Below are 27,160 nucleotides of genomic sequence, written 5' to 3' on the forward strand. Positions count from 1 at the left end.
ATACACAGGACTCTGGAGTGTTGCTTAATAAACTGTAAAGTTTCTTTCACTCTCAGATGTTTTTCTGTAGGTTGTATATTTTTCTTGTGGAAGTGATGGCAAATGCAAGATTAGTTTGTCGGCAGTGTATGAAATTTTGAATTTATCCTTAGAAATTTTAACTGCACCTGCCTACAAATAGTCTGTCCTCTCTTTAATTTCTTTGAGAAAAAAAATTATTTCAGAAAAGACAAGCCAGTTTGGCTTTTGCTGTCCTATTGCATGTGTATTTGTGCGCATGTCTGTGCGTCTACCTGAAGATCTAAGAGTGCTATAGCAGGTGTTACTCGAGGATATGTTGACACTGAAATTCATGTTTATTCTCAAAGCGGTCATTGTGCATCAGGTTCATTTATTATCTGGTAACAAGGACAGTTTCTTTCTCTAAATCAACCTGGAGGCACATTTGTGTGGAGCTCTAAGATGAATTTGGTAATAATCACCAACTGCAGCCTGCTCTGACACAACTCAGTTTCAGCCACAGGCTCATTATGTACCTTTCATTTGAAGCAAAAAGATAAAAGTTAATGCTTAAGTCATCTCCTAGGGTTGCCATGTGACATAGTTGGTAATACAAATACTTAACATTGATAAATAAATATTGTTATTTTATAATACAGTGACTTTATAATAGAACTATTAATTATGAGCATCATCTTACTTTTATTTATTCTAAAGTTACCGCAGTTACGCCAGTGACACTAAATCATTTTAAATAGGTAACCAAAGAAATCACTGTTGAGAACCACAGAAACTTCAAGCTGTACAGAGGGCCCAGCACTTCAAATTCCTGTATTCCTTTTTTCTGTTCTTAGTCCCTCTGTCCATAACGGTATTTATAGCATGTGGTCACATGTTGAGAAAACTTGGATGGTATAAAGGCACAAGAATAACTATAAATGAACCAAAAATGAGCACCCTGGAGTAGCAACAATAAGAAAACCAGAAGGCTTTTGGAAAGCAATGCATTTTATTCCCACATCTCATTCTGCAGTCTTCCGCTGATGCCATTAAAATACCTCAGCACGAGGCAGTATTTTTATTTTATTGTGTGACAGCGTCTGTTACTGAAAAAGTGGATTGCATTTGCCAAATTCCCATTTTAATTTAGGGAATTTACACGTATAAACAGAATACAATATAATCACATTTTTGATTATACATGCAAATGTACAACATTGTAACAGCAGCTTTTTTAATAATCAAAACTGTTTGAATTTCCACAGATTCCTAAGAATAATTCAACAACAGTAAGTGGCAAAACATTTACTCCCCCTGAGAAAAATTCCTGAAACAGGAGTCCAGGGGAAGAGCTTCATACAGCACATGTCAAACATGGGAGTGTGCACTACAGGATCTAAGACTTGTATCCAGGTGGTAAAAAGATCCACATTTTTTTGTGGACAGAAAACACTGAGCACAGTGAGGACAGATTAGAAACGTGGGTTTCTCTCCAGCCATCTGTATGATTACAATGCAGTTCAATATCATAATGAGTCCAGTAATACAGCAACTATAATTCATAGGCACAAGTGTCTTTAGTCTAGGATGCATTTGAAAAACTAACAAAAGCCCTATTATATTAGCCTAGAAACAATAAATAGTGCTTTTATTGAAAACATCCCATATGGAGCTTGTACAGAAAGTAAATGTATTTTGGCATCCAGCCAGCGTCTTTCAACTCTCAAACACAAACTGTACACAACCTGTGATGTACAGATCTCCATGCCCTGTCCTCCAGCTCAGCAGCTACAGGCTTTTAGCCTAAATGTCTTTATGGACATCTCTTTCAAAATCCATGGGTGATGCCAGGTCAGCCAGCTTCTGCACTGGCTCAGAAAACATACTGTCACAGCACCTGATGTTTCTGCCTGCATTTATTGACAAGAATCTAAAGCTCCCCCAGAGAGCAGTTTTGCAAATATTCCCTGCTGGGCAAATTGCTCACATTGGACTCCAGTGCTGAATGTGCTGTGAGCTAATGCTGCCTACTCAGCTTGAGAGAGCATTGGACTAGGCACAGATTAATTAGGGCTGTGGGAATAATTGATTTTCAGTTCAGTGGCTTAATAAATTATAATAAATAATTATTAACAACAACAATAACAATATTAAATACAACAACAACAAACTTGGTTCATTTTTTCAGGAGATGATAATAGCTTGTTTCAGTCTGTGGTCAAGATGGCCCCAATGACCATGACACCCTTTTGGGATGAGAAATACTGAGTGTCCAATCTTTTCTCTCTCTAGTCTGAGCAAAGGTTTCATGCAAGTACCTCCACCTACCAAAAGGATATCCCCAGGCTAAGAAACACTCGAACATTTGTTTCCATGGTCCTTTCAGTTAAACAGATGTGTGACAAAATATTACCACATTCACCAGAGGCCTCACTGAAGTGTCTGCCTCACACTTTCCACAGGAGCACTTGAGTGGCTGGGGGTAGAGGCAGCTCTGTCCCTCACAGCCCACAGGGACAGTGTGGGCACTGGGGAGCTGCTTCTACGAAAGCCATGGACATCCTGGTGCTGAGCGCGCTGAGCATCCTGACCCACAAGCGCTCAGCCATGGGATCTGCTGGAGCACACTGCAGCTCTCGCCTGCCTGTCCACGCTTCCTTCCACTGGACAACACAGCACAGGGACAGCAAGGGCTCATATGCACAAAGCCATGTACCAACACACGGCCAGGATATAGAAGCACTGTCCTGCAAAAGCATCCCTGGGAACTCCGGAGAGCTGGTGTCCCCAGTTCTGCTATCAGCCTCTGCTTATGAAAGAATGGATGGAGAGGATTCCTAGGTTCCAGCCCAGGCTCTGATTCACCTGACTTTAGGGTACAGGGAGGGATGACAGAAGGCACACACTTTGTCCCTAATTTTTTTATAGCCATCTCAAATCCAATCAACACGTAACATTTCCAAACTCTTTTATTTGAGTCAAGCTAATATTCCCAACGCTATGTGTAGTTAAAGCTCGTAGATAAACATCCTTCTTTTGCTAATCAAAGCTTCTTAGACGTTCAGATCTGGTTCTGCTTTCATGTACACCACCACAAGACAAAAGTACTTATACTGAAGACACAAAGTACCCAATTTAAACCAGGTCCAAGTCTCAGCCTGGAGAGTTTCAATTCTTCAGTTAAGAGGGTGATTTTATGCCAATATAACTTAACTGGTACAACCTCTAGCTCTGCTGCAATCGTATTGACATAGAGGAGCACAAAAAAGTACAGTTAACAGGAGTCTATATTGTAGGAATATATTTATATAGAGTACCTATAATTGGATGGATATAGACATGGAAGCACATTGACAGAGCCTCCGAATGTGTTAAAATCACAAGGCTCCAGACACAAGCTAAGTTCTAGGCCACTGCTGTGTCACTGGCACTGCCGACTAACTCAGTGGTGCTGATGTCCCTCATAGCCCAGGCTGCTGGGCAAGCACCCCATGACTTCCCAACTCTCTCTCTGTGTCTGCAGCAGAGGACTCCACACCTTAGCTGAGGTGGGACTAAAGTGATGTACTGAAAGCAGTTGAAAGCAAGCCCAAAGCATGAGCAAACTATGACCTTTTGCTTTTTGACAATGAGGTAAAGTCATCCTGCATGATTTGGATTTGTAAGCGTTGATGTAAAATGTATGCTCTGCCTTTCCCCTGTACAGAGAACCAGGTGTCTGTCCTCAAGAAATAGTTTTCAAACCTGCTTTTTAAGGGTTTGGTAGCTCTTCATTTTCTATCAAATAATCCTTCTTTATATAATTAGCACCCCTCACCAACCTCCATACTCCAAGATAGGCTTCTTTCAGCGAGCTCCTGTTCACTTCTTGTGTGATGGTGAATTTTCCCTGGAGCACAGGTGTCTTGGCAGACTTCTCAGTGATGTCCTTCTCTTCCTCTCCGCTCTGGCTGTCCCCTGTGGCTGATCCTTCCACTGGTGCTTCCTCAGCCCCCTTCCCCTGGGAAACTGCCTCCATGGCAAACAGAGCTTGGTCCCCAGCCTGCCTTTTCCCCTCCTCTTCTCTAGCTTCTTTCTCCAGGTCCTCATAATTGCTCTGCCGTCTGGTCTCAATGTACTTGGCCACGCAGTAAATGACAGACCCCAAGGTATTGACCACAACACCAGCTATAAATAATCTTGTGGGCTCCACATCATTGAATGCCACCATGCCTACCGTGATGGTGGCTATACTCTTCACCACCCCTACGAAGCTGGTGGTCACAGCCGAGTTAATGTAAGTGCAGTGAAGGGTGGTAAAGTTCATGGCACAGCTAATCAGGACACAGGCAATAAAGATGCATACCATGGCAGGGTCCTTCCACCCTGGGAAGGACCAGACATTGATGGAATCCATGCTGGCAAAGGAGCAGATGATGAGAAAAGGTGTGGCCGAAACAGCAATGGCGTACTGTGCTGTCAGGGGTCCATATTCACTGTCTACACTGGTTTTCTGAATGAGCACCAGGTAGGCAGCATGTATCAGCACAGCCAGCACGCCTGTCACATAGCCCATGGCATCCCCAGTCAGGTCACCAGCTCCTGTCAGGAGAGTCACAGAGAGAAATAAGCATGCATTTTGCATGTGAGACAGAAAGAGAGCACTGTTTTGGACTAGAGGGATATTTAGGAAATAGACATCATTGCACTTTCCATAACTCCTAGGACTTGTCATGCTTGTCCCAAGGCTGGACACACTTGCCTCTCAGCAGATATCTCATTTTCTTTTTTTTCAAGCTGCAAACCTACTGAATGTCTTTCATGCCCCCCCTAAATCCCACAGTCAAAATCAGATTGTTTTCTCCCTTTTGTGAAGACACTGTGGGAGATTTGTAGCTGAAACCGCACATACACACAGCAACCCTGAATGTCCTCTTGCCAGCGCAGACACTTGCCAGCTCTGGCCGGCCAGGCTGCCTACCCTCCAACTCACTGGCCATTCTGCACCCTCTAGCAACAGACCCCTGTGGGGTCCCTGAAGCGAGACCTTCCCTTCTGAGCCCCATCAGACCTCTTTGCATATTAAACTAGTCATTGTGCGTGTGCTCTGTTCCCTGGGACAGCCCTCAGGAGTGCTGCCAGAGCACAGAGTACCAGCTTTGCTTCCTAGCCCACCTACACCTCGGCTGGAAAGCAACATGGGTCCTCCTGGCCTCAGAGGGTTGCAGCTGACCCCTAAGCTTGCATCTACCCCTGTAAGATTGCACCTACTGCAGTATGGCTGCAGTTGCCCCCATGGGCTTGTAGTTGCCCCCAGAACATTACATCTACCCCTGTAGGTGCACCCACTTCCCATAAGACTACGCATCCCTCCATAAGGCTGCACCTTCCCTAGAAAGGGACCACAGGTTTACACCGATCCCCATAAGGATGCACCGAGCCCTGCAAGAATGTACCAATCATCCATCCCTGCAAGGCTGCACCTGCCCCCGTGGGGTCGCAGCTGTCCCCCCAGGACTGCACACCAGCCGTATCCTCACGGCTTTCCCCCGCCGCCCTCCTTCGTCCCCCCGAAACCCGAGCCGGAGCGGCCGTGCTCCCTCAGGGGGGGCCCGTCGCGAGCGCTCGCGCGCGCGCGCGCTCGCCCGTCCGCCGCATCCCGGTTCCGCCCCGTCCCCCTCGTGGGTGCGTCGCGGGCTATGGCCAGCGGCGCGGCGCAGTGATGAGGACTCGAGGGACGCCGGGCGAGGCTGCCTCGCGGAGCACCAGGGCGCCGTGACGAGTGGACGAGGGGCAGGCAGCGCTTGAAGACGACGTACATGGGGAGGCTGAGCCGCGCAGGGACAGAGGGTGAGGGTGGGATGCAGGGTGGCCAAGGGCGCCACGGCGGCGAAGGGGCGCGCCAGGCGGAGCCCGAAGGGCGCAGCGCCCCAGCCCCCGCCGCCGCAGCGCCTCAGCCCCAGCGCCGCCCGCGCGCTGCTGAGGCACTGCAGCAGCGTCAGGAAAGCGAAGTGGTAGCGGGCCAGCAGGAACTTCAGCAGGATGTTCAGCGAGCCCGAGCAGAGCCCGTGCGCCACCGCCACCGCGACGCCCCGCGCCCGGCCCCGCCACCGGAGGCATCCTCCCGCGTACGGGCCCGCCGCCAGGGCCCGCGGTTCTGCGCCCGCCCGGCCACCCGCCGGCCACCCGCCGCGGCGGCCGGCGCTGGGGACGGGGCGAGGAGGCGGGGGGCGGGGGAGCAGCGACGCGCTCCGGCAGGGCAGCCACCCCCCCCGACGTGCCCCCCCGCGCCGCCCCCTACGTGTCCTCCCTCCTCGCGTGCCCCTCCCCGTCCCTCCCGTCCCCCGTGTTACCCCCGCCATCCCAGGTGTCGTTGCGCCGCCGCTCTCGGTGTCCTCCATTCCGCCCTCCCCGCCCTCGGTGTCCCCGCAGCTTCGCCCCGCGGTGTCTCCCGGAGCACGCCTGGCTCAGCGGGAGTGGGAAAGACCCCCCGCCGCCCGCAAGCCCTCCCGAACCCGGTCGGGTGTAGGAGGGAGTGCAGCGGTAGCGGGCACCGCGGTGCTTTCCCCCCGGGGATAACTGCAGGGTGCCCGCAGCTCCGCGGCGGAGTGCCTCTGGCCCCAAAATAACGTGAAAGACCCGTCGGAAACCTCACGTCTCTCGGAGCGGGGAGATCAGTGCAGCTTCCCCTCCGCGTGCACAAGCAGGAGGGTACCGCTTCTTTCTCCTCAAAATTATACGGCCTTCCAGGAAAAAGCATGCATCGAGCATACCGGCAACATTCGTCCCGTAGCCCCCGTTTCCCCGCGTCGGGGTCCCGGCCGCGCCCGGCTTGTCCAAGGGAACCCCTTCTCAGGCAGGGGACGTCGGAGAGAGGGGAACGGCTGCTAAGAAAGCAGGAAGAAACGGGTTCTTGCAGGGGGATTTTCCTTGAGAAGTCACTAAAAACTGGCAACCACACAAAGTCTTTGAAATTGATGTATTAAAGCATCATAAAGTTTAAATAAACTGACTCTTTCTCTCGACTTGCCAGATTAAGGTTTTAATAAGAGACTGCAATAGACCACCTCGATTCTGAGGAAAAGCAAAAGCAGTTCTCTCTACCAGTCTCCAGAAGTGTCAGGCAATGCAAGGGAATTAAAAACTATACTTCTATTCAGAGCTGCCTTATAATCTTGAGCCTTCTTTTAACATTATACATGTTAGGTTTCTCTCACTAGTAAGAATGCCTTTCACTCATCAATATGAGATTAGCAAAATTATTCTTTATTTTAAACAAAACCAGCCTCCTGCCTCTTCATGGGAACAATATTAGGAAGAGCCAGCTTGGGAAAAAATGGCACACTTGATACCCAAAGCTTGTTTTCAGAAGACTTGCCATAAAAAGATTGGGGCAGATCCTGACAAGGATTGCCAGCTCTTGTGGGCTTGTACAGAACTTTGCACAAGCACCCCATGCATTTCATCAGTATTAAAAAGGCATAACTATTTTCTGTGAGTTTTCTGCAGAAAAATATTGTATTTCAGTCTTAGTTCATTTCCCAGACCTCACTAGATACTCCCAGCTTCCAAAGCCAGCTGTCCTTCTTCCCAGCCATTTCCCTGGAAACTCTTGTACAGGTTGGTGTTAGGTAAGACCTGTAGCAATCACAGGAAAGGGGTGCTGATGCCAACAGTTCCCAGTAAGAGTAGGGCAGGTGTTTGGAATGCCAAGCAAGCAAGTGTGCACTAAATGAGCACGCTAGTATGGAGGAGTGGTAAAAAGAGCACACGGGACCCACAGCACTGGTCTTTTTGTCTGAGCCGGGAGCAGCTGTGTATGCCCAGGATTAGTGCTGGGCACAGTAATGAGCTCTCAGTGGTCACAGAGATCAGTCACACCAAAGAGGATGTGTTACAACTTTCCCGGGTTAGAACTAGCAGTAGAGTTGGTACAGGCAGGGGATAGGAGGCAGGGCAAGGTTTATAAAATGAAACAAAGTACACATTGAGTATGAGTGTCTGAAGATGAAAATTGGTAATGAGGGAAAGGAAACCATAGGTACTGGAGTCCAAGTCTGGCTTCAGAACCCACTGAAGAAATGTGCCAACACATTTACACCAGCCTCCATTTGGACTCACCCTGAGCCCACATGTAGCACAATGTAAAGGAACGTGTGGATCACCGTGACAGTGTTTGCACATGGGAGGAAAAAAGCTCCTTCTGCCAAATGAGTGCAGATGGAAAAAAAATCTAATTGTTCTTTCTGGAAATACTCTAGTAATCTGGACTCCACCTAAGCTTAACCTCTGGAAGAAAAAATTTAGTCCCCTCCCCAGTGAAATTACTGCTAGAGAAGTGAGTCTCTTGACATTGCAGAGTATCAGGCTGCGAATCTGCTTTGGGGACTTCATACTTCTCTGACAGAAACAGAAAAACAAACAGAAGCATAAAAATTTTAACAGACTATCTCACTTGTAAGGAATCTGGAATGATCATCTAGTCCAACTACCTGACCAGTTCAGGGCTGACCAAAAATTAAATCGTGTTGTTAAGGGCATTGTCCAAATGCCTCTTGCACACTGATAGGCTTGGGACATTGACCACTTTTCTAGGAAGCCTGTTCCAGTGTTTGACTACCCTTTTGGTAAGAAAATGCTTCCTAATGTCCAGTCAGAACCTCCTCTGGTGTGTCTTTGAACCATTCCCATGCATCCTATCACTGTATCCCAAGAAGAAGAGATCAGCACCTCCCTCTCCGCTTGCCCTCCTCAGGAAGTGGCAGAGAGTGATGAGGTCACACCTCAATCTCCTTTTCTCCAAACTAGACATGCCCAAAGTCCTCAGCCTCTCCTCACAGGATATGCCTTCCAACCCTTTCACCAGCTTTGCAGTCCTCTTCTGGACACATTCAAGGACCTTCACATCCTTCTTACATTGTAGTGCCCAGAACTGCATGGAGTACTCAAGGTGAGGCTGCACCAATGCTGAATTTGGAAACTCAAGTGTCCAAGTACCACTTTTGGTACTCATCTGTGTTGCAAGGGCAGCATCTCTTGCAACATCTCTCATGGTATTGCTAATATTAGTCTTGTGTATAGATAGCAAAGGGAGGTGGAGGGGAAGTTGTTGTCCCTTGCTGAACCATCCCTTTCTCAACACGGATTTAGGCCAGAATCCAGTGTTCAATACCATGGCCTCTCTACCACTCCAGAGTCAGAAAAAATGTCTTTTCCTGCACTTCAGTGGGAAGGAATTGGATAAAGCAACAGAGAAATGTCATTTGACGTGACACTGCAGTGAAGGTACTTCCCTTACACTAGTTGTTCTGGTGTCCAGAGAACAGTGGGTGCCTACTTCGTAAATTGACTCTTTTACACAACTTTGGCCTAGCAGTGGGGCACAGATCATAGTCATGAATCGCTCTGTGGTTTTTTATCCTAAAGAGATGATTATGATGCCTTAACTCTAATCCTTTAATGAAAATTATGCTCAGTTTTGCATTTCACCTAAGTACAATGGGTGAGAGGAAAAAAAATACCTGGAGCAAACTGGTGTCTTCCTAAGGGCAGAGGGTTTTTTAAAATGGCTTCTTGGATGAAAATGGTAAAGATCTATACAAAATGTTTAATGGACAATTTGCTTTGACCATGAGGTCTCCTGGGGAAGCATTGTGCAGAGTTGTATCCATTCCCTATCCCACGACCCTGAGCACATTCAAAGCTGAGCAGTACTACTGAAAGGTGTTAGTACACTCGTGCTTATGCAGCAAAATCTGAGGCCAGCACTGTACTTGGCTAGAAGAAAGAGATCACTTCTTCACTGTCACATACTCTGCACAAGCAGACACAAAGAATCATTTAAAATAGCTTTCCTTTGTCAAAAGGCAGACCTGATGGGACATACAGCTAGGAAAAGTTGCATAAAGTATGGTCCCTAGAAGTACAGAGGAAAAATGTGACCATCACCCAGTATTCATACAAGAGATAAACCATGATTACAGTACTCTACTTACAAGATACTCTCAGTATCTTTCTCCGCATTTACTTTTTGATTGACATTTCTTAATTGGGGAATTGAACACAAGAGTATAGCCAAAGATACTGTGTGCAATTAATTTAATAGCATTACAGAACAACAAATCCACTCTTTAATCCACTCTTTAAGAACTTGGTTAATCAGTATATTTCTTGAACCAAAGAGAAACCCACAGACTCCAAAAAACCAAAATCTTCCACAGGAGCAAGTTTAAAAGTAGAACACGTTACATCTTTTAGACTGTTGTCATTAAACAATGTTTCAGTAGACAAAAAAAAAAAAAAGATTGGAAGCTAATATTTTGGTCATAAAATAAAAATTATTTCTTTAAAACAACTATAGCAAATATTCCCTGAGAATTAAGAATCAGCAACAACTATTGCCAGATTGTTTTTTTTCTGTTACAGTGCAGAAATGTTACAGCGCATTCTCTCCATTCAAAGACCACACAGGAAGACTAAAGGCCACAGTTTTTATTTACTGTGTGCATCTTCTGGATGTGCTCATCTTTCAAGAGAATTAAATCTGGATGCAGCAACCCTCAGCACTGAAGCTAACTAGACATGAGGGGACAGAAGGCAGTTGAGGAAAAGTTTAATCTATGTGCTAAGTGTGCATGTTCAGAATTCCATTATTTTTTCCCCTGCACTAGGTTTTCTAAATTTTCCCTTCCAACTATGCTATGGCAGCATTCTGGAATATCCCACTCCCTCTGTCCCCCCAGAAACATGCATATGAAATACTAACTCACCACCAAAATGTTCCAGTTTGACAAGTAAGCTGAAGTCAAAGCAGAAAAGTGAGATAAAACAGAAGAGTGGAGTAACTATTGAAGTTGAAATAATCAATTTTAATGCCTGAAATTAGATTTTATGGTCCATGGTACTGCTGAAAGCTGCATGCAGCACAGCTTTATTGCTGCATTATTCCTCAGCACAAAGAATTAAAGTGCAGTAAATGTTGGGGATTTGGTGCAGCACAATGTTACAAAAAAAAAGAAAATCAACTTTTTGTTATTAATTCAGCTCAAAAAGATGGTATTTTGGGGGCAGTTTGTACTGACTCAGAAAAATACAAGATCCTATTGGGATCCAAATTATCTGTTGTAGAAAAAAGTTTCTCCCTGTCCTGTCCTATACATCAAATCAATATATGAATGTCCCCCTGTGGATATCTGCTAGTTCCCCAGCTCCTTCCCCAAGATAGAAGAATCATTCTTTCCCTGCAACTTCAGGTCTTAGTTCAGCTGAATTCTTCCTTTCATTGCTTCAAAGCATCCAGCAGATCTGGAAGTGTCTGCTATTGCTTGATCTATGAGTGGTGCAACCCAGAAGTGTACAGCATTCATTAACAGCAGACTATGAAAACCTGACCAAAGATCTGCAAAGACCTGACCTGCAAAGAGTCTTTTGATGTTAACGTGGGTTAACAGCAGAAGGGAGACGGCTTTAAGAAGGTTAAAGAAAAAAAAAAAGGCTAGCAGTAAACCAGGAGAGAAGCCTAACATATACCAATGAGCACTGCAGTACTACCACAGTTGGATCCTAAAAGACTATTCAAAGGTGACTGGGGAAGCGTAACAACTGAACATCTCTATTTGCCCAAGAAAACTTAGATGAAAATACCAGTATGTGGGTTGAGGACTCAAAACGGGAATGCAAAGTATTCAACGTACCTATAACATGTTGGGTATATTATAATATGTGTAATAGTTTGGCCATGCTGGATCTGCTATGTTTATGTCATGTAGTTCATCTGCATATATATATATATATACATATATATATACACACACACACATATATATATATACACATATATATATATACACACACATATATATACACACACACACACACATATATATATATATATATATATATATATATGTATATATATAGGTTCAGTTGGTCTGGACATCAGCTCTCCCTTTGGCTGAGCTGTCAGCGGTCCAGAAACACTGAATATATGGTCACATTCCTCTTCTACTTCTTGGAAAAACCTCCTAAATGAAAATAAAAGACAAGTCTAATAGAAGAGATGGCTGCCCTATCTCTAAATCTTGAGGATTGTCATCCAATTAGTTTTGTATATATTTCATTTTTTTTTCCTAAGCATTTCTCTATTATCAGAGTATCTTTCTACGTAACTTCATCAACCGTTTTACTCAAGAAGATCTAACAGAAAAAATATATGAAAATAATCTTTATCATCTTTTTGAAGCAGCAATCAGAAAGGTCAAATGAATCAGCTGGCTATAAACTACAACATTTACTGTCAATCAAGAGTATTCATCATATTGCAAAAGAAAATAATGCAACATGAGTCACAGCAAAACATATAATGCATCTGAGTGATACAAACTTTACAGTGAAAAAGCCTTTATTTTCTTTTCTTTCCCCCCCCTTTCTTTTCTTTTCTACAGTGACATTATCAAAATACACTGCCAGTTACTTTTATTCTTTATAACGAACAAGAAGATTCAGGCCTCTGCTCTCATCATTAGCCAGACAGATCACAAAACTGCATGGGTGACTTGACTCTAAAGACACCACTCATATCTGCTATGGCCACTCTTCAGCCATTCAGTGGCTGTTAAACATTTTGCTAGTTCAAGTACTACCCGTACAGTAAACCAAGCCCTAAAATCTCCACATGTTTAAGTGCACAACACTCCATTCAAGCAGTTTCACTTAAAAAGAGACACTAAGATTAGTGATACAGTTGACACTTTAGCACAAGTCTGAAAGAGAGAAAGGTTCCTGGTGTGTGAGATCATCACTTTTCCTCTAAACAGGAACTGCCAGACATGATGGAGTATAGATCTTGACCAGTTCGTCCCAAGCACAGTCCACCACCTACAAAGCAAACGAATTCTGTTTAGATCCTTCATAAGTGCAATTTTTACAAAAAACAGAGGGAACTTAGAATTTAATGCATATTGTGGAGTTAATACCAGTCAGTACTCTGATTTACAATGCTTCAAAATTATATAATAATGAGATGGGTTTTGTTTTGTTTTTTTAAAACTTTGTCTTAACTTTACAAAGGTACATGAAAATTAACAACTTCCTCTTTTTCATACTCCTCATGAGGAAAGCTGGGAAATCTTTGGGTTTGAACTGATTATTCCAAATAGGCTAAAGAACGTTCCTTGAGAATTAAATTAAGGAAGGACACACAAAAGTCCAGACCTTGTCATATTTCTTCTTTTTACAGTCTCAGGATACTTTTACCATGATATCTAAACAGTTCATGAGCAGATCTGAACAACTTTCTTACACTTACAGGTACAGAAATTTATTACAGACATTTTCCTAATGGATTGTGGAGGAATGGAGAAACAAAGAAGTTCAACAAAATCATACAGGAAGTTTCCTGAAGAATTAAGCCAGAATTTCAGTCTCACACTTGATAAGCTAGGAGATCACTGTACTGTCTTTTGTTGAGATGAGAGATGTCTATTTGCTGAGCACTGAGATTTGGGGGCCTCACTTTAGAGTCTGTAACAAAGTGAAAGGGTTAACCACACTGACAATTACTCAAAAAGATGACCTATAATATATATTCACAGAATATTGCGGGAGACAAGAACTAAGGCAAAGAGAAGAAGAAAGAGAAGAGCTAAAGAGAAAAAGCTGATGAGGTCCACAAATATACTCCAGTAAATCTGGCTGAATCCATATTGCATTATCTTTACAATGTCATTTCCAGTTGGGATCACAAAAGATACAGTATTGGATCCTCTGCACAACAAGCTTCCTTCTGTTGTAGACTGCAATTCCTGTTCTCTTCTAGAGCCAGAATGAACAGCTGCACACTAAAAATTTGGAAATTCATCTACAATATTTGATTTCAGACTATAATTAGCCCATTTTATGTTTACTATACTGCACTATTATTCATTTCTACTGCTTCCTTAGCTGGTTCTACTTAGTTATTTGAAGTACTTTCCACATACATCTAAATGGGTAAAAAAAACTCTTGACAACGTGTCTGTCTATTCATATGACATAATAGAGCTTTCTGTAGCATAATGTTCTGCTGCATTGCAGTCTCCCAAATAATACCAAAAAGAAAATGTGTTCTCCACTAAATGCTGTATAGAAACTGGCAATCACATAAAGTTCAGGTTTTTTACTATTCTCCATAGCTATAGATCAATGTCTGTATTTCCATAGGCAATACTTTTTACTTTCATAAAGAAACAAGAAACAGAAATAACATTTGGAAAAATCCCATGGGAATTCCCACCTGTTATCAAAGTAATTAGCATCCCTGAAACAGCCTCTGAACAAATATAGTTACAGAACCCTTTAATCTAGCAGCACTAAAAATAAACAGGGGATACTAAAAGGGAGCTTGAAAAGGATCACTTGTGGTAAGCTGCCCAACTCATTGACTTGATGGTGAAAGGTGAAAACAGCCACGCAACAAAAGGAAAATAAAAGCTACAGCAAATAACAGTGAATCAAGTTCTCCTGTGCAGCAGGAAGCCTGTAATGAAATACTGATATCAGAAACCTTGATGAAAATACACATGCGAAGAACAGCAAACAGGTACTTATGGAAAACTGGGACACTACAGCATGGAACAGCATTACAAAACGTAATAGCATTTCCATTTCTCCATACTTCCTTCAAAATACAGCCAAGACTGTCAAAAAAAGGGGACAACTGTAACCTAAGAGTGTAGCAGCCAGCATTCACTGATGGACAGCTGCTACGTGCCCCTTTGCAGTATCTCACAGATTATCACTGCCTCAAATACAAACAACTAAGATGAATCCTGAGATAAAGAGAAGTCCCTGTTCATGCAGCTATTGCATCAGTTTATGAAATGTCTTCCTTCATTTTGTCTTATGATATATCTTATACAGTGGTCTTATGAATGCTGTGTGCCTTTCCCCAGAACAGGGGAACATAGGATGTGGAATATAAGTGGTTTAAAAGTATTTAGAAATGTCAGATCTAATGAGACACGTGAACATTTTTAATACATACTTTAAAGCACTTTAGCCTTTTTTTTTTAATAAACTAAATATTAAAATAGGGATAGAAATTTCATTGGGACGAGAGCTGATCCAGCACACTACAGTAAATAAACATGACATACAAAAAGCTGCAATTTCCTAGAGTCTGTATTTTGATCAATGAGGTAATGTTACTAACAGGTGAAGAAAATCTTCCTGTGGCAGGATGAAGGACAAAGGAAAACTGAAATTGGACTCACATTTTATTTGCCTACCTGACAGAAGTCCTCAGCGTTAGGAGCATAAAGGCATGGAGGTTTGTCTTTCTGTAAAAATGTCTGCTGCCTTAGGGACAAATTTTACTCTGAGATTCAAACAAATCTCACTGACTTCAGTTTTTAGAAGGTGCATGATTTTTTTTTTTTTTCAAACTGACATGCTAGCAGAGGACAGTTTATTTCAGCTGCAAGGAACTGTATAAACTGTCATACTCTTGCATTATTGACTATTTTGCATGGCATATTTTGTATGCCATGCAATTTTCATTATCATTTATGAAAACTGAATTGGTCTTGTATCAAGCTATAGAATGTAATTCTACTATAGCAACTTTCAACTACCATAAATTACAGCGAAAAGGAAAATAACTAGAGTTTAACTGTAAAACAAGAATATTTTATGTTACACTGATTGGTAAACTACATCAAGAAATAATGCAAATAGAAAAAGCATTCTAAACCTGGTAATTTTCATTGTAACTAAAGCTATTTGTGACAAAGGCAGCCTAAAAAAATGACTTTTGTCTTTAATGCTTTTATTTTAGTAGCAAATTTGCAGTACTAGCATATACATTAAAGGTACTGTATGGTTATTACTGCAGAGTACATATCATGTCAATTTGTCTGCCCGTAGAGATGAGGACCACTGTATTTCTCTTCAAGTAAAGCCAAAAAGCAAGTACACAAATGAAAACCTGCAGTCATCCCAGGAAGATGATTGCTTGACTAGAAAATCATAGTTTAACTCAACTAAAACAGCTATCCTGTATTTTATTGAAGTGTTTATCCTTGTCCCAGAGTATAACAATGTTTTCCACCAACTGATCTAATACAGACATCCATTCATATATCAGAGTCATTTCCATTCACTAACTGATTTAATCCCTCGACAGGTTCTCTGTTTTCTATTCATCACAATCATCTTGCCTTGCAATAGACTTAGACCTTTTCCAGCATCCCAGGGCAATCCATTCAGTCTAGTGCAATTACCTGCATAACATTCTGCCTCTTTACTGCTCAGAAGCAAGAGAAAAAGAGAAAACTCCGAAGTTAGCTACTAACTTTAAGTATTTGAAGGCGTACTAAATCTCCACGCCCTAACCAAGATTAAATACATTCAAAATAACAACTAATAACTTAAAGAGTTCAGTTACGCCTTTATCAGAACAGGAACAAAGAACAGGTTTAATCAGAACAAAGTACAGCCCTCTCTAGATGAATATTTCCAGAACTAATGCGGCTTTCAGAGTGCTCATAATAAATCGTACAATAATACGTAAATGTGCCTGAGAGTGATCCATTTCTCAGCTCTTCCCCATCCTATTTTCAAATAAAACTAATAAGACCTGTCTTTTTTTTTTTTATTCTGTAGAAAAGACAATAGAAAAATTATTCAGTTCTTGACTTCCATTAATGTTGTGTTTCTCTTCCTCTTTTAGTTTCTCATCTTCTGTGTCTTCTCAAACAGAATTTAACGGTCTATTTATATCATTATTATGTATTTTTGAGGCATCCTGAGCATCCTCTAAGCGAGTGGGATGGAGATTAAGGGGAGATAAAACAAGCTATTAGGTTTGCTACTCATCAAATTACTTTCACAGGTGAGCATTAAAACTGATTGGTCAAGTGCATAATGGATCATGCATGATCCACTAAATTCATTCAATACCTATTTTGGTCTAGAAAATCTGAACCACTGCTGTGGCCTGTTTGGTTAACACTTGCCAGAGTGAACTGCATATGATGTTAACCTTTACACAAGAGTGAAAGTGATGTGAGTTTCCAAATTATAACTTTTAATTTTTAATGTGCAGTAACACCAGTATTTTTTAATTTAATTCTGAAAAAACACACCTTAATTTAATTATTATTTCCAGTAAAGACAGAATAAAACAAACCCTGGAAAAGAACTTTTTATAAAGATCTAGGTTCAAACTAGAGTTATCAGAAACAGATGTTCCAAACACTGCATAAGAAATCCATTTCTTTCTTAAGGAGAAAGAAAATACTGCCTCCCACCCTTCCCAATACTTCAGAATCAAAGTGCATTTTTCCTCTCCATACACTTGCATGGATAAATTGCATTTCAAAATTGTGATGCCTGACAGCAACCTTTCCAAACACCTTAGGAAGAGACTTTAGCTGCTAATGGCAAAAAGTGATCATTACTCATGAGTGGCTGGCTTTGACTTACACAGTGAAACTTTCAATTTTAACAGTTTGGGAAAGACACACTATAGGCACCAGCAAGAAATGTCACCTTCTTTTAGTCTCTCCAACTCTGGAAGATGTTCAAATTGGTTTAACATTTGCAACTGGTGAAATCTAGTATTTTCATGAAAAAATCCACTCTGAAATTAAGTAGGCTCTTTTTATCTCAAAGAATCACTAACTACATAACTTTAGTAGCATCTTGGGGAAGGACCATAAGGAGAGACTAAAATGAAGTACAGATAGTGTTATAATTATAGCAGTGGGACAGCCACAACAGCTGGATGGAAGCTATCAGTTCCTTGGCAATTAAGTGTAAAAGATAAGAGCAAGTGATCAAAAGAAAAAAGCAGAGAAAGTCGGTTTTTCTGCACATTTCCACAAGATATAACTCCATTTTTGTATGGAACAATCAATATTTCTGGGCCTGCTGAGGGTGAACAATTAATTTAAATGAATGGCAAAATACACAGCCAAACAGCCTCACTAAAGACATCCTCTGCACTTATATTTGGCTATACCCGTTAAGCCAACTTCAGCAGCCCCTCCTGTTCGTTCTCCTGCTTCGTGTGTTGGCACAACTAATGCAGCACACTGCAAAAGGTGCACAAAGGAAACAAGGAGCAGAACAAACCTGTACACTGAAACTTGACAGATGATCAAAAATTTCTCCATAAAGCTGGACGAATTTAGAACCAGATATCAAGTTACCTTCAGGGCATGCAGCTCAAGTATATACAGTTTGGTTACGACGTCCCTCCAACTAGTAAGAAATTACAGCTTTTAAAATTGTAGTGATGCATAATACCATCAGTACAGAAACGTTTCATGGGATCAACAGACCGATGCTACAAAGCAGGCACCTCTGCTCAGTTCTAACTGCCTCTTAGCCAGGCGCAAGGAAGGAGCAGACTGTGGTTTGGCACCATGTGCTGGCGATACCCTGCAGCTTTAGGGAGAAGAAGCTGGAGGTTCAGGACAGTTGAATCACAAGGACAGTGTAACACAGAGCAGAAGAGTCATGGGTCCTCCACTGGTATTATCAATGTATCATACATAATATGTGGTATTATGGATTGGGCATCATGGTTTAACCCCAGCCAGCAATGAAGTACCACACAGCTGCTCGCTCACCCCAACCCCATCAGGCAGAGGGGAGGAGAACTGGAAAAATAAGGAGGTGCAGCCAGACAGAGGACTAGAGAAAACAAGTTTCCTCCCAACCTATGTTGACAGAAATAACTATTTAGAAAGACAGCTGTCTATTTGTAGTGTAATCATGATCCAAACACACACATTCACAGTAAAAGCAAATCGTAAGTGATCGCTATTTGTGCTGTACATAAGTGATTCTAAAACCCAGACTTCAACATGCATTCAGGTAACAAGATGATTTTGAACTACAGAACCGACATTTGGCTTACCCTCATTTGGTGCAGAACATTTTTTTATTTCCTAAGGGAGCTAGCTCAGTATTGTATGTCATGAAGTCTTGTTCTGATTTGGCACGTCACAGATGTCTAACGTGCTTTTCGCATATCAAGTGTTCTGAGCCACTACACCACTTGCCATCACATCCGTTAAAAATCACGTATCCTTGCAACTTAGGAATGTCATTGTGTGCAACATAAAAATATAGAGAAATGGAAAGATTCCTCTCCTGTTCCCATTAGATATTTAATCCTATTCTCAGCAGAAGACAGAAAGCCTGACTCAATGGAAAGCATTAATTTATACTTTCCATTGACTGCTTTATAGAGTTCAGAACAAATGTGAGGTGTAGCTGAAAAAGGTTTTCAGACAAAATTCAGAGCTTCTGCATCTCTCACGTTTGTGTAAAGCAAAATACAGCTTTAGAATTACAACAGAAATGGCTGGGTATTTTTTCTGTCCATGATTTAAAGAAATTTGTGGTATATATGCATTTTTTATTCTTCATATACTTATTGAAATAATTTCAGAATCAAGACAAGAAGTGACTGTTCACAGGATCTGTATTTTTTATCTATGTCATTAATGGATTGCCTAAAGACATCTAAAATTAATTAATGACTGCCATATCACATTAACCTACAGTATAAGAAAAAGGCTGCTTTTAAATAAAGCTGCACAAACAATACCAAAAGAAGTTAGCTACAGCATGTAAGCACAAATGTAAACACAGCAAAATCCCAGTAAGAGACAGGCTTAAAGGAGTATTACATTTTAATTCATCAGAACATTCAGAGATCACATACAGGGAAAGTAAGTATCAGGAGAGAAATAAGAAATCCAGTGAGCTACAGAGTACAACTCCACTATATGGTCTAGCATTAACAGCCCCAAGTGAGGAATAGTACATAGCTGATTACCAGTTTTATAATCCCTACATACTTCCTATGCATATCTAGCGTGTATAGAAAGAAGCAAACTTGAATTGTTTCCCTTATCCTCAAACTTCGGAAAGAACTTATCTGGTTTAAAAAACTGCATACTCTTAATGTGGCTGACAAGGTGAAGAGATTTGTTCAGTTCTTAATGCTACACACCATTACAAATTTAAAAGATTTTTGGTGCTTAGGGTCTTGTCACTGTTCTTGTGTGTACCAAAGCTACTTTGGCTGAAAGGGGGAGTTGGGAGTATTTTCTCCTAGACAACCTGCCTGGCAAGCTCTCACATCAGCACTTGCAGTTTAATAGAGAAATACCCTGAATATCATGAGGATCATTTCTGTTAATGCTTTGCACTGTGAAGTACCCATCTTTCTATGCATCTGAAAGTTTGTTTGTTGTTTCAAATTGCTGTGAACCTAACACTAACATTATGGTGGGGGGAAAAAACTAAACCAAACAACAGCTGATCTTTAAAATGCAAAGCTCAAAAAACACTTTACATAGAGGCACACACTCCAAAACAGATACTAGAATCTTTAATTTAGGCCAAAGGAGTTTTCTGTTTCATCCAGCTAATACTAATGGGTCCTTTCACAACCAATTCCTTATGACTAGATCTCTCTCCACATATTGCCTCCCTTAGCAGATACTGTGCAAGAACCAGCCTGCCTGCATGTACCTTCTCTGTGCCTGAGGGTTCTGTTCAAAACTCAGTCAGTTCCACAGGAATGTCTCATAATTCCTATGTTAGCTAATTAATCATAATATCTATTTTGAACATTTTTCCAATAGTGCAGATAGTTTTTCCCTTGACACGCAAAAGATACTTCAAAAATGCTGAAGTTCATTGGGCAAAGCCAAATAAAACAATCTGTCTAGACAACAAAAATATCATTAAGAATGAAAACAAAGGTAAATTACCAGAATGATACTTAATTTGAGTATAAATGAATAGCTTGTCCATTACGAATAAAATACCCTGCATTCTCCCTGGATGCTCCTTCTCCTTCTCCCTGAAGGAGAGAAGCAGTTCAAATCTCAAGTCGTAACTCCTTATAAAGCATACATGAAAAATCACAAATCATGCAAATACATGAATAAAATAAACAATAGAGCTCATTATCAGATTGATAAAGAGCAGACGTGAAGACAACCTACATATTGGGAACAGCAGCATACAATTAAAGCAAATTATCTTTGTTGCATTGATGCAGAAGCCAGGGAAAGGCTGCATGTGCTCATACTGGAAGCAGCTATTCAGTAAGCATTCACAGAATCACAGAATGCTTTGGGCTGGAAAGGACCTTAAAGATCATCTAGTTCCAACCCCCCTGACATCGGCAGAGACACCCTCCACAAGACCAGGTCACTCAAAGTCTCATCCAGCCTGGCCTTGAGCACTTCCATCCACAACTTCTTTGGGCAACCTATTCCAGTGTCTCACCATCCTCACAGTAAATAATTTCTTCCTTATACCTACCTCACCGTCTTTCAGTTTGAAGGCATTATATCTTGTCCTATAACTACATGCCCTTGTAAAAAGTCCCTCTCCAGCTCTCTTGGAGGACTCCTTTAAGTACTGGAAGGTTCTATAAGGTCTCCCCAGAGCCTTCTCTTCTCCAGGCTGAAGAACCCCAACCCTCTCAGCCTGTCTTCACAGGAGAGGTGCTTCAGCTCCTTGATCATCTTCATGGCCTTCTTCTGGACTCATTCCAACAGGTCCATGTCCTATTTTTGCTGCAAGCCCCAGAGCTGAACAGAGTACTCAAGGTGATGTCTCATTGGTCTTCCTTTAAAAATGAGGGTTAAGTTTCCCTTGTGTTCATTCTTTAACTTAGTGAGAGTTTAATTCTATCACAGGTTTTTAAACTTCTTTTAAAAACCAAAACATTTAGATTTTGCATTGCTGTGATATCCAACCCTCACAATAGATTAAATGAACTCAACAGAAAAAACCAGAGGAATATTAAAGCTGTTGCAAATGCCAAACTTCTGTCTGGAACGCACATTGGCATGCAGTAAATACAGATATGTACCCCAGATTTACAGATTCTGGGCATTAAGTCCAACACTGGACTTGTAGAATTTCTGCATGGAAAAAAGGATACCTGAATGCACAAATGCCCTAATGTTGATAGTTATGCACGCCATCATTTTCCTTTTTTTTCAACATACTAGTGCATGTGCAGCAGTTTTCTTTCAATTCATTATCTACCACGAAGCCATGGGCTTACAGTCAAGATGTAATCACATCCTCAATACAAAATGAAAAGAAAATCTTCTTGCCTCATTCAGATCCAATGCAAAACCCACACCAACTTCATAGAAAGCTGAACTGGGCTCAGCACATGCAGAGCTGTAGCACTGTGAGGCCCTAAGTGTACTAAGCTATGCTTGCTGCTCCCTCTGGACCCAATTCAGGTAGAATCCTATCTATGCAGTCACTTGGGATGAAGTTTTAATTCCCAGCAAGTGGCCTTTAAGCATTCTTGACCTGCATTAATAAAAAAAATAACCTGAACGTTGAGAGGTTTTTTTCAGCCTCACAAATTCCCCTATGTGGTTCACAGCTTGGCCTCCTGAACAGTTACTGCAGCACCACTGAAGCAAAAGAATTAAAGGAACAACCAACCAGGCAGAAAACTCATCAAGCTATCATTTGGCTAGAATGGTTCCCCATGCATTAAGCTAAGTATTTTGCCAAATTTATACCCTTCTCCTGTGTCCTTTTATCAGCAGAAATTAAAATGGTTTTATTTGCTTTGTCCAAACAGAATTTGAATGTGGATGTTATGCATCCACAAATGCAGATTTTTATCTGGGATAAAAAATTCATTTTATTCTGAATTTAAGAGGAATCTAGATGTAAGTAATATCTGTGGCACATTAAATAATGCATTAGTTACTGTTAACTCAGTTACAGTACTTTCTAGTGAAAACTAAAGGCTTTCTCATTTTAAAGCAAATAATTAACTTCAGGTTTTCTGAGTTTCTTGTCCAAAAACACCAGTTCATACTACAAAAAAAATCCTCTGCTTACAAGAAATGACTGTATCAACAGAAGGAGAGCAGAATCCTACCAGAACCACTAGATAAATAAAAGTGCCACTGATAAAGGGTTCCACTCATTTACGATAATAGCTGAGGAAGTTAGAATTTTAGAATTTCAACCACATATTAAGCCTCTTACAGTCCTCCAAACAGTATGACAAACCAGGTCTAGGCATCATGTGCGACACTACCGATGTTTAACCTGACAATCTACATAGATGGAAGAAAGCTCTGTATCTCAACTTTGCATTCTGGGCTCTTCTCTATTACTCTTCCTTCTGAAACAAAACTACTTCATTTTCCCTGAGCTCACCATGGCTTTCAGTTATCTGATTTTGCTATTTTGTCTGTCCTGCCCTCCTTTCCTACCCAATGCAAGTAACTGCTTTATAAATAAAAATGGACCTGAAATGATGTTTATTTAATAAGCAATCAGCCAGACTCACTTCCAGAAGCTTTCTGCAATCTGGTGACTTATTCAGGATATGAGTCCTGCAGTCCAGCCATGACCATTGTGGCTATAATAGGCAAAAAGTAAATTCATACAGCTCTTACCTGACCACGGTTGTGAAGACTTAAATCCAGTCCACATGTAAATTCAGTATGATGCTCAACTGTTTCCAGCAAAGGATTAGGCTTGGAAAAGTCCCAGAATCTATTGAGAAAATAAAAGAGGAAAAGGGAAAGAGAGAGAGGAAAAAAAAAATCAAACAAACCACAATTAAAGTAATTGAAAGGCCATTTCAAAAATATAATGCAAGATATTGACAAATCTGTTGCTGCCAGGATATTTAAAAAAGCAAACTCATCCACTTAGGAAACATAACAAATCGTATTCCTGCAAAGCCATCTGCTGATTTGCATAAATTAAAGCCCACTGGGCAAAGCCATCTTTGTCTCCTGTTGCAGAAACTGAGATCAAAGTTGGCACTGAGGAGCAGTCTTTGGGACACTATTAAAGCAGAGTAAAAAAATTTAGGCTAAAATACTCGTTATATTTCTTGAGGGCTGGGGAATTTTATCCCTGAAAGACATTAGCACAATTTATTATTTTTTCCTCAGTTTTTGGTGTCATTAACTATAGGGTCTTTATTTAAATGAAAATGACACATTCATTTAGAGATCTCAGTCATTCATATTGTGTTCTCGTAAAACAGAATTTAATATTGTAATTTAATAACAAATTTATACTACAGAGATCAGCTGCATTACACAGTTAATTCCACTAGTTCGTATTTTAAAAAGCAATTTTTGTTTCAAGCCTTGGTTGATAAAAAATACTTAGAAAATAGACATCTGAGGTGCTCTACTTCTTCCAGCTACTGTCCCATTAGACGTAATGTCCATGAATGCAATTAACAGCAAGGATAAGAGAGACGTAAGAGTGGATGGGACAACATATAGGTAAAAGACACCTCAGTCGTTAAAGAAAAGGATTCAGAATAGAACTTTCAGATAATAAAACACTGACAATACCCCATATGAAGCCACAAATCAAAGATTAGTTCCTCTTTCTTGTGTTGTATATACTGTTTTGAAAAGTCCATAGGCTGCACAGCACAGCGTATTTTGTGGGTTGGCAACTGTAATCAAATTTTCTACGGTTCAAATTTTCCCACGGGGGTCAATTATATGCTTTATTACTTCTGTAACAATTACAGAGGTCTCTTTGCCTTGCTCTTATTGGGGAAAGTGAAAATACTGAACAAGAACAGCTGATTATCAGACTAACTACACTGAAAGAACTCTAAGTTCAAAGCGATTCAGGTAAAATAGCAAACACTGGAGCCAGCAGGGTCAGTTTGTTTAATATGTAGATGTTATTTCCTTCATAAACAAGGAGACTGGTGTCAGCACAATGGCTTTGTCATAGCAACAACCCTCTTAATTTTTTCCTAGTACCTGAGATCTAAGATAAACAATTTATTTTGCAGGAGAGAGGAGCAAAAGACTACCTCAGCATTTTCATCCTCCCACATTTGTTCCTAAGAAGGTAAGGAAACAAGTCTTGTTGTTTCTAAGTAATAGTGGTAGCCTTCCTTACCATACTAGCTCTCTACTAACTCTTGAAAGACAGATGCTTATAACTGAAAACTAAGATTAAAGGAGTTAACTTCAGAGCTACATGAATAAAAACTTAGAAAAGACTTTCTGATCAATTTTAAAAATAGTAGGACAATGTGGTGTTTGTTCTATAAAGTCTTGTTGTAAAAGGTAGAAGCAGTTTAGAGTTTAAGAGTACTGCAACTCAGTTCAAGTACAACAGACTGTCTGGGAGCTTTGATTTTTTTTAATATAAGAATAATTACTAGCTAAAGCTCAAAAAAATGTTCAGTGTCAGGACTGAGAACCATTGATGACAAATTAATGATGGCTCTCATAACAACTTTGCAGTCCAAAGTGAGAAACACTGTCTATAGCACAGCTTCCAAAACCAGAATGGTGACAACAATATTATATTCACAGTCAACCTCCATCACATTCTGAAGACTGAAACAGCACTGCAAGTTTCCTAAGACACTGTTTACCCCAGCAGGATGGCTGTACAGGCATTCACAGCACAAGCTTTGCAAGTGCTTGCATTACTTGAATTGTGTCTACACAGCCAGCAGCATGAACTTAAAAAGTGGGCCAGACAACCACATAAGATTTTAGGGTCCATTACAGGTCTGTACAGCCTGTACAATCACAGGTGTGTCACTTGGACAGAACTGCTATTTTTACCCATATCATGTACGTTATAACTAGAAGTCACAACTTCAGTCACATCTGCACTGACTGAAGATACCCCAAAACCTATATGAGTGCAGTTTCTTAAAACGTTTTTACAATGGAATTGTTAAAAGTATACCTTTTCCCTCATTTTTTTAGTTTTTTTTTTAATTTATTTTACATGCACTTCACATGCAATTAATAAGCTGCACGTATATTCCAAGTGGACTGCTTATGCTAAGCAAGGCATTATGTGAAGAGAAAAAGCCTGGATTTTGTACTTCGTACCACCTGTTGCAGAATCATGAAGCCCTGTGCTCCCCTACCAAAATACTTTTAGAACCCAAACATTGTTTCTCCTACCTATCTCCTATCTTGTCCTCCTCCCCACTCTACCCTTACCTCCTGCCCCCGCATCTTCACCACTAGCTGGGAAAAAAGGCAGTGTCTGTACTAGGTAGTACGATGCATGTTGCTGCATGATGAGGAGCTAGCAGATTAGACAGGTGGTGAATTAATGCTACATCTCCTACCTTCCTTAAGGCAATACTTTGGATTATATCTTACTACAAGGATAATAAAGATAATTAACTGAAGTGAAAACCAGTTTTTTTATGAGTAGCCTTATTCCATAAGATTTGTGATCAAAGTTACTGAACTTGTACATGGTGATGAAGTGCTGGAGACAGTGGTTTACCTTAAAGTGTGTTGCAGAGATGATGTCCAGTATAGTACAACTTTTAACAAAAGCTGCCTTTTTGCCTTAGGGGCAAGCTTCTGTAAATACAATTCAAGATCTGGCCTGATACCAGCTTAATGAAGCTCTATAATTTATCAGATCTTCTGTGTAGATTTTGGTGAGCACTGTCTGTGTCTAATGCACCAAGATTTCTTTTTCACAGTGAAGAGTCCAAAAACACAAAACAGTTATTCCAGTAAAAGAGGACTCTGATGTTCTTCCAAACTGAATTTTGATAGAGATAATGTTTAAGAATATGCATGCAGACCTAAAGAAGTCCTGGAAATGTTACAGTCCTTTGTGCATTTCCTGGCATTTTAATGATTCGTTTGTGTTAAATCTGCTCTTTAATTGACATACATTTTTTCCTTACTCTTCCAAAGAGTAAGGAAATTGCATAGAAAAAATTCGTCTCAACAAAGCATTTACTGGAGAGGGGTTAAATTCAAACCATTATACCCAAGTACGTAAAAACTTTTTCTTAGCTCCCAGTATGAAGTTGGCATGTGAACTAGGTTTCTTTTCAGTAGCTTGACTACAGTGCACAGATGCAATCACTATACTGTTTGCAAAGGATAAAGCTAAGCATTGTTAACTTTGCTTTCAAGCTACTATTTTTTGCTTTTAGATATCCAGTTGTGATGATGTGCCAAACTAGCTGTTCTACCTGAAACAAACAAAACCCCTGCCTCTTACACGGTAGTTTGGTAATCTGATCTAAGATGTGCTGTTGTCTGGTCAAACTATAAAGCTTCAGTAACATTTAATATTATAGAGCTTACATAGTAGAATATGCTATATCCAGTTATCTACTATAAGTTAATTC

The 27,160-nt window shown here is 40.9% G+C and overlaps 2 protein-coding genes across 2 annotated transcripts in view; both read right to left on the bottom strand.

The window, feature by feature from the left end:
• Nucleotides 1-3,494: 3,494 nt before the first annotated feature.
• On the bottom strand, nucleotides 3,495-6,380 carry SLC35D3 (solute carrier family 35 member D3). The gene is given in 4 exon segments (XM_029962733.1): nucleotides 3,495-4,581; nucleotides 5,688-5,755; nucleotides 5,757-5,813; nucleotides 5,815-6,380. Coding segments are annotated over 4 exon segments (1,521 nt in total). The 3' UTR covers nucleotides 3,495-3,751.
• A 5,981-nt stretch (nucleotides 6,381-12,361) lies between these two features.
• The window catches only part of PEX7 (peroxisomal biogenesis factor 7), a 41,797-nt gene continuing 26,998 nt past the window's right edge, over nucleotides 12,362-27,160 (bottom strand). The window contains exons 9-10 of the mRNA XM_018078339.2: nucleotides 23,439-23,538; nucleotides 12,362-12,855 (exon numbers count right to left, since the gene is read on the bottom strand). Coding sequence (XP_017933828.2) covers nucleotides 12,787-12,855; nucleotides 23,439-23,538 — 169 coding nt within the window. The 3' untranslated portion in view covers nucleotides 12,362-12,786. The remainder of the gene's footprint in view (nucleotides 12,856-23,438; nucleotides 23,539-27,160) is intronic.

Source organism: Manacus vitellinus, unplaced genomic scaffold, assembly GCF_001715985.3.
Source record: "Manacus vitellinus isolate BGI_N305 unplaced genomic scaffold, ASM171598v3 scaffold_4_pilon, whole genome shotgun sequence".
Classification (NCBI taxonomy): Eukaryota; Metazoa; Chordata; class Aves; order Passeriformes; family Pipridae; genus Manacus; species Manacus vitellinus.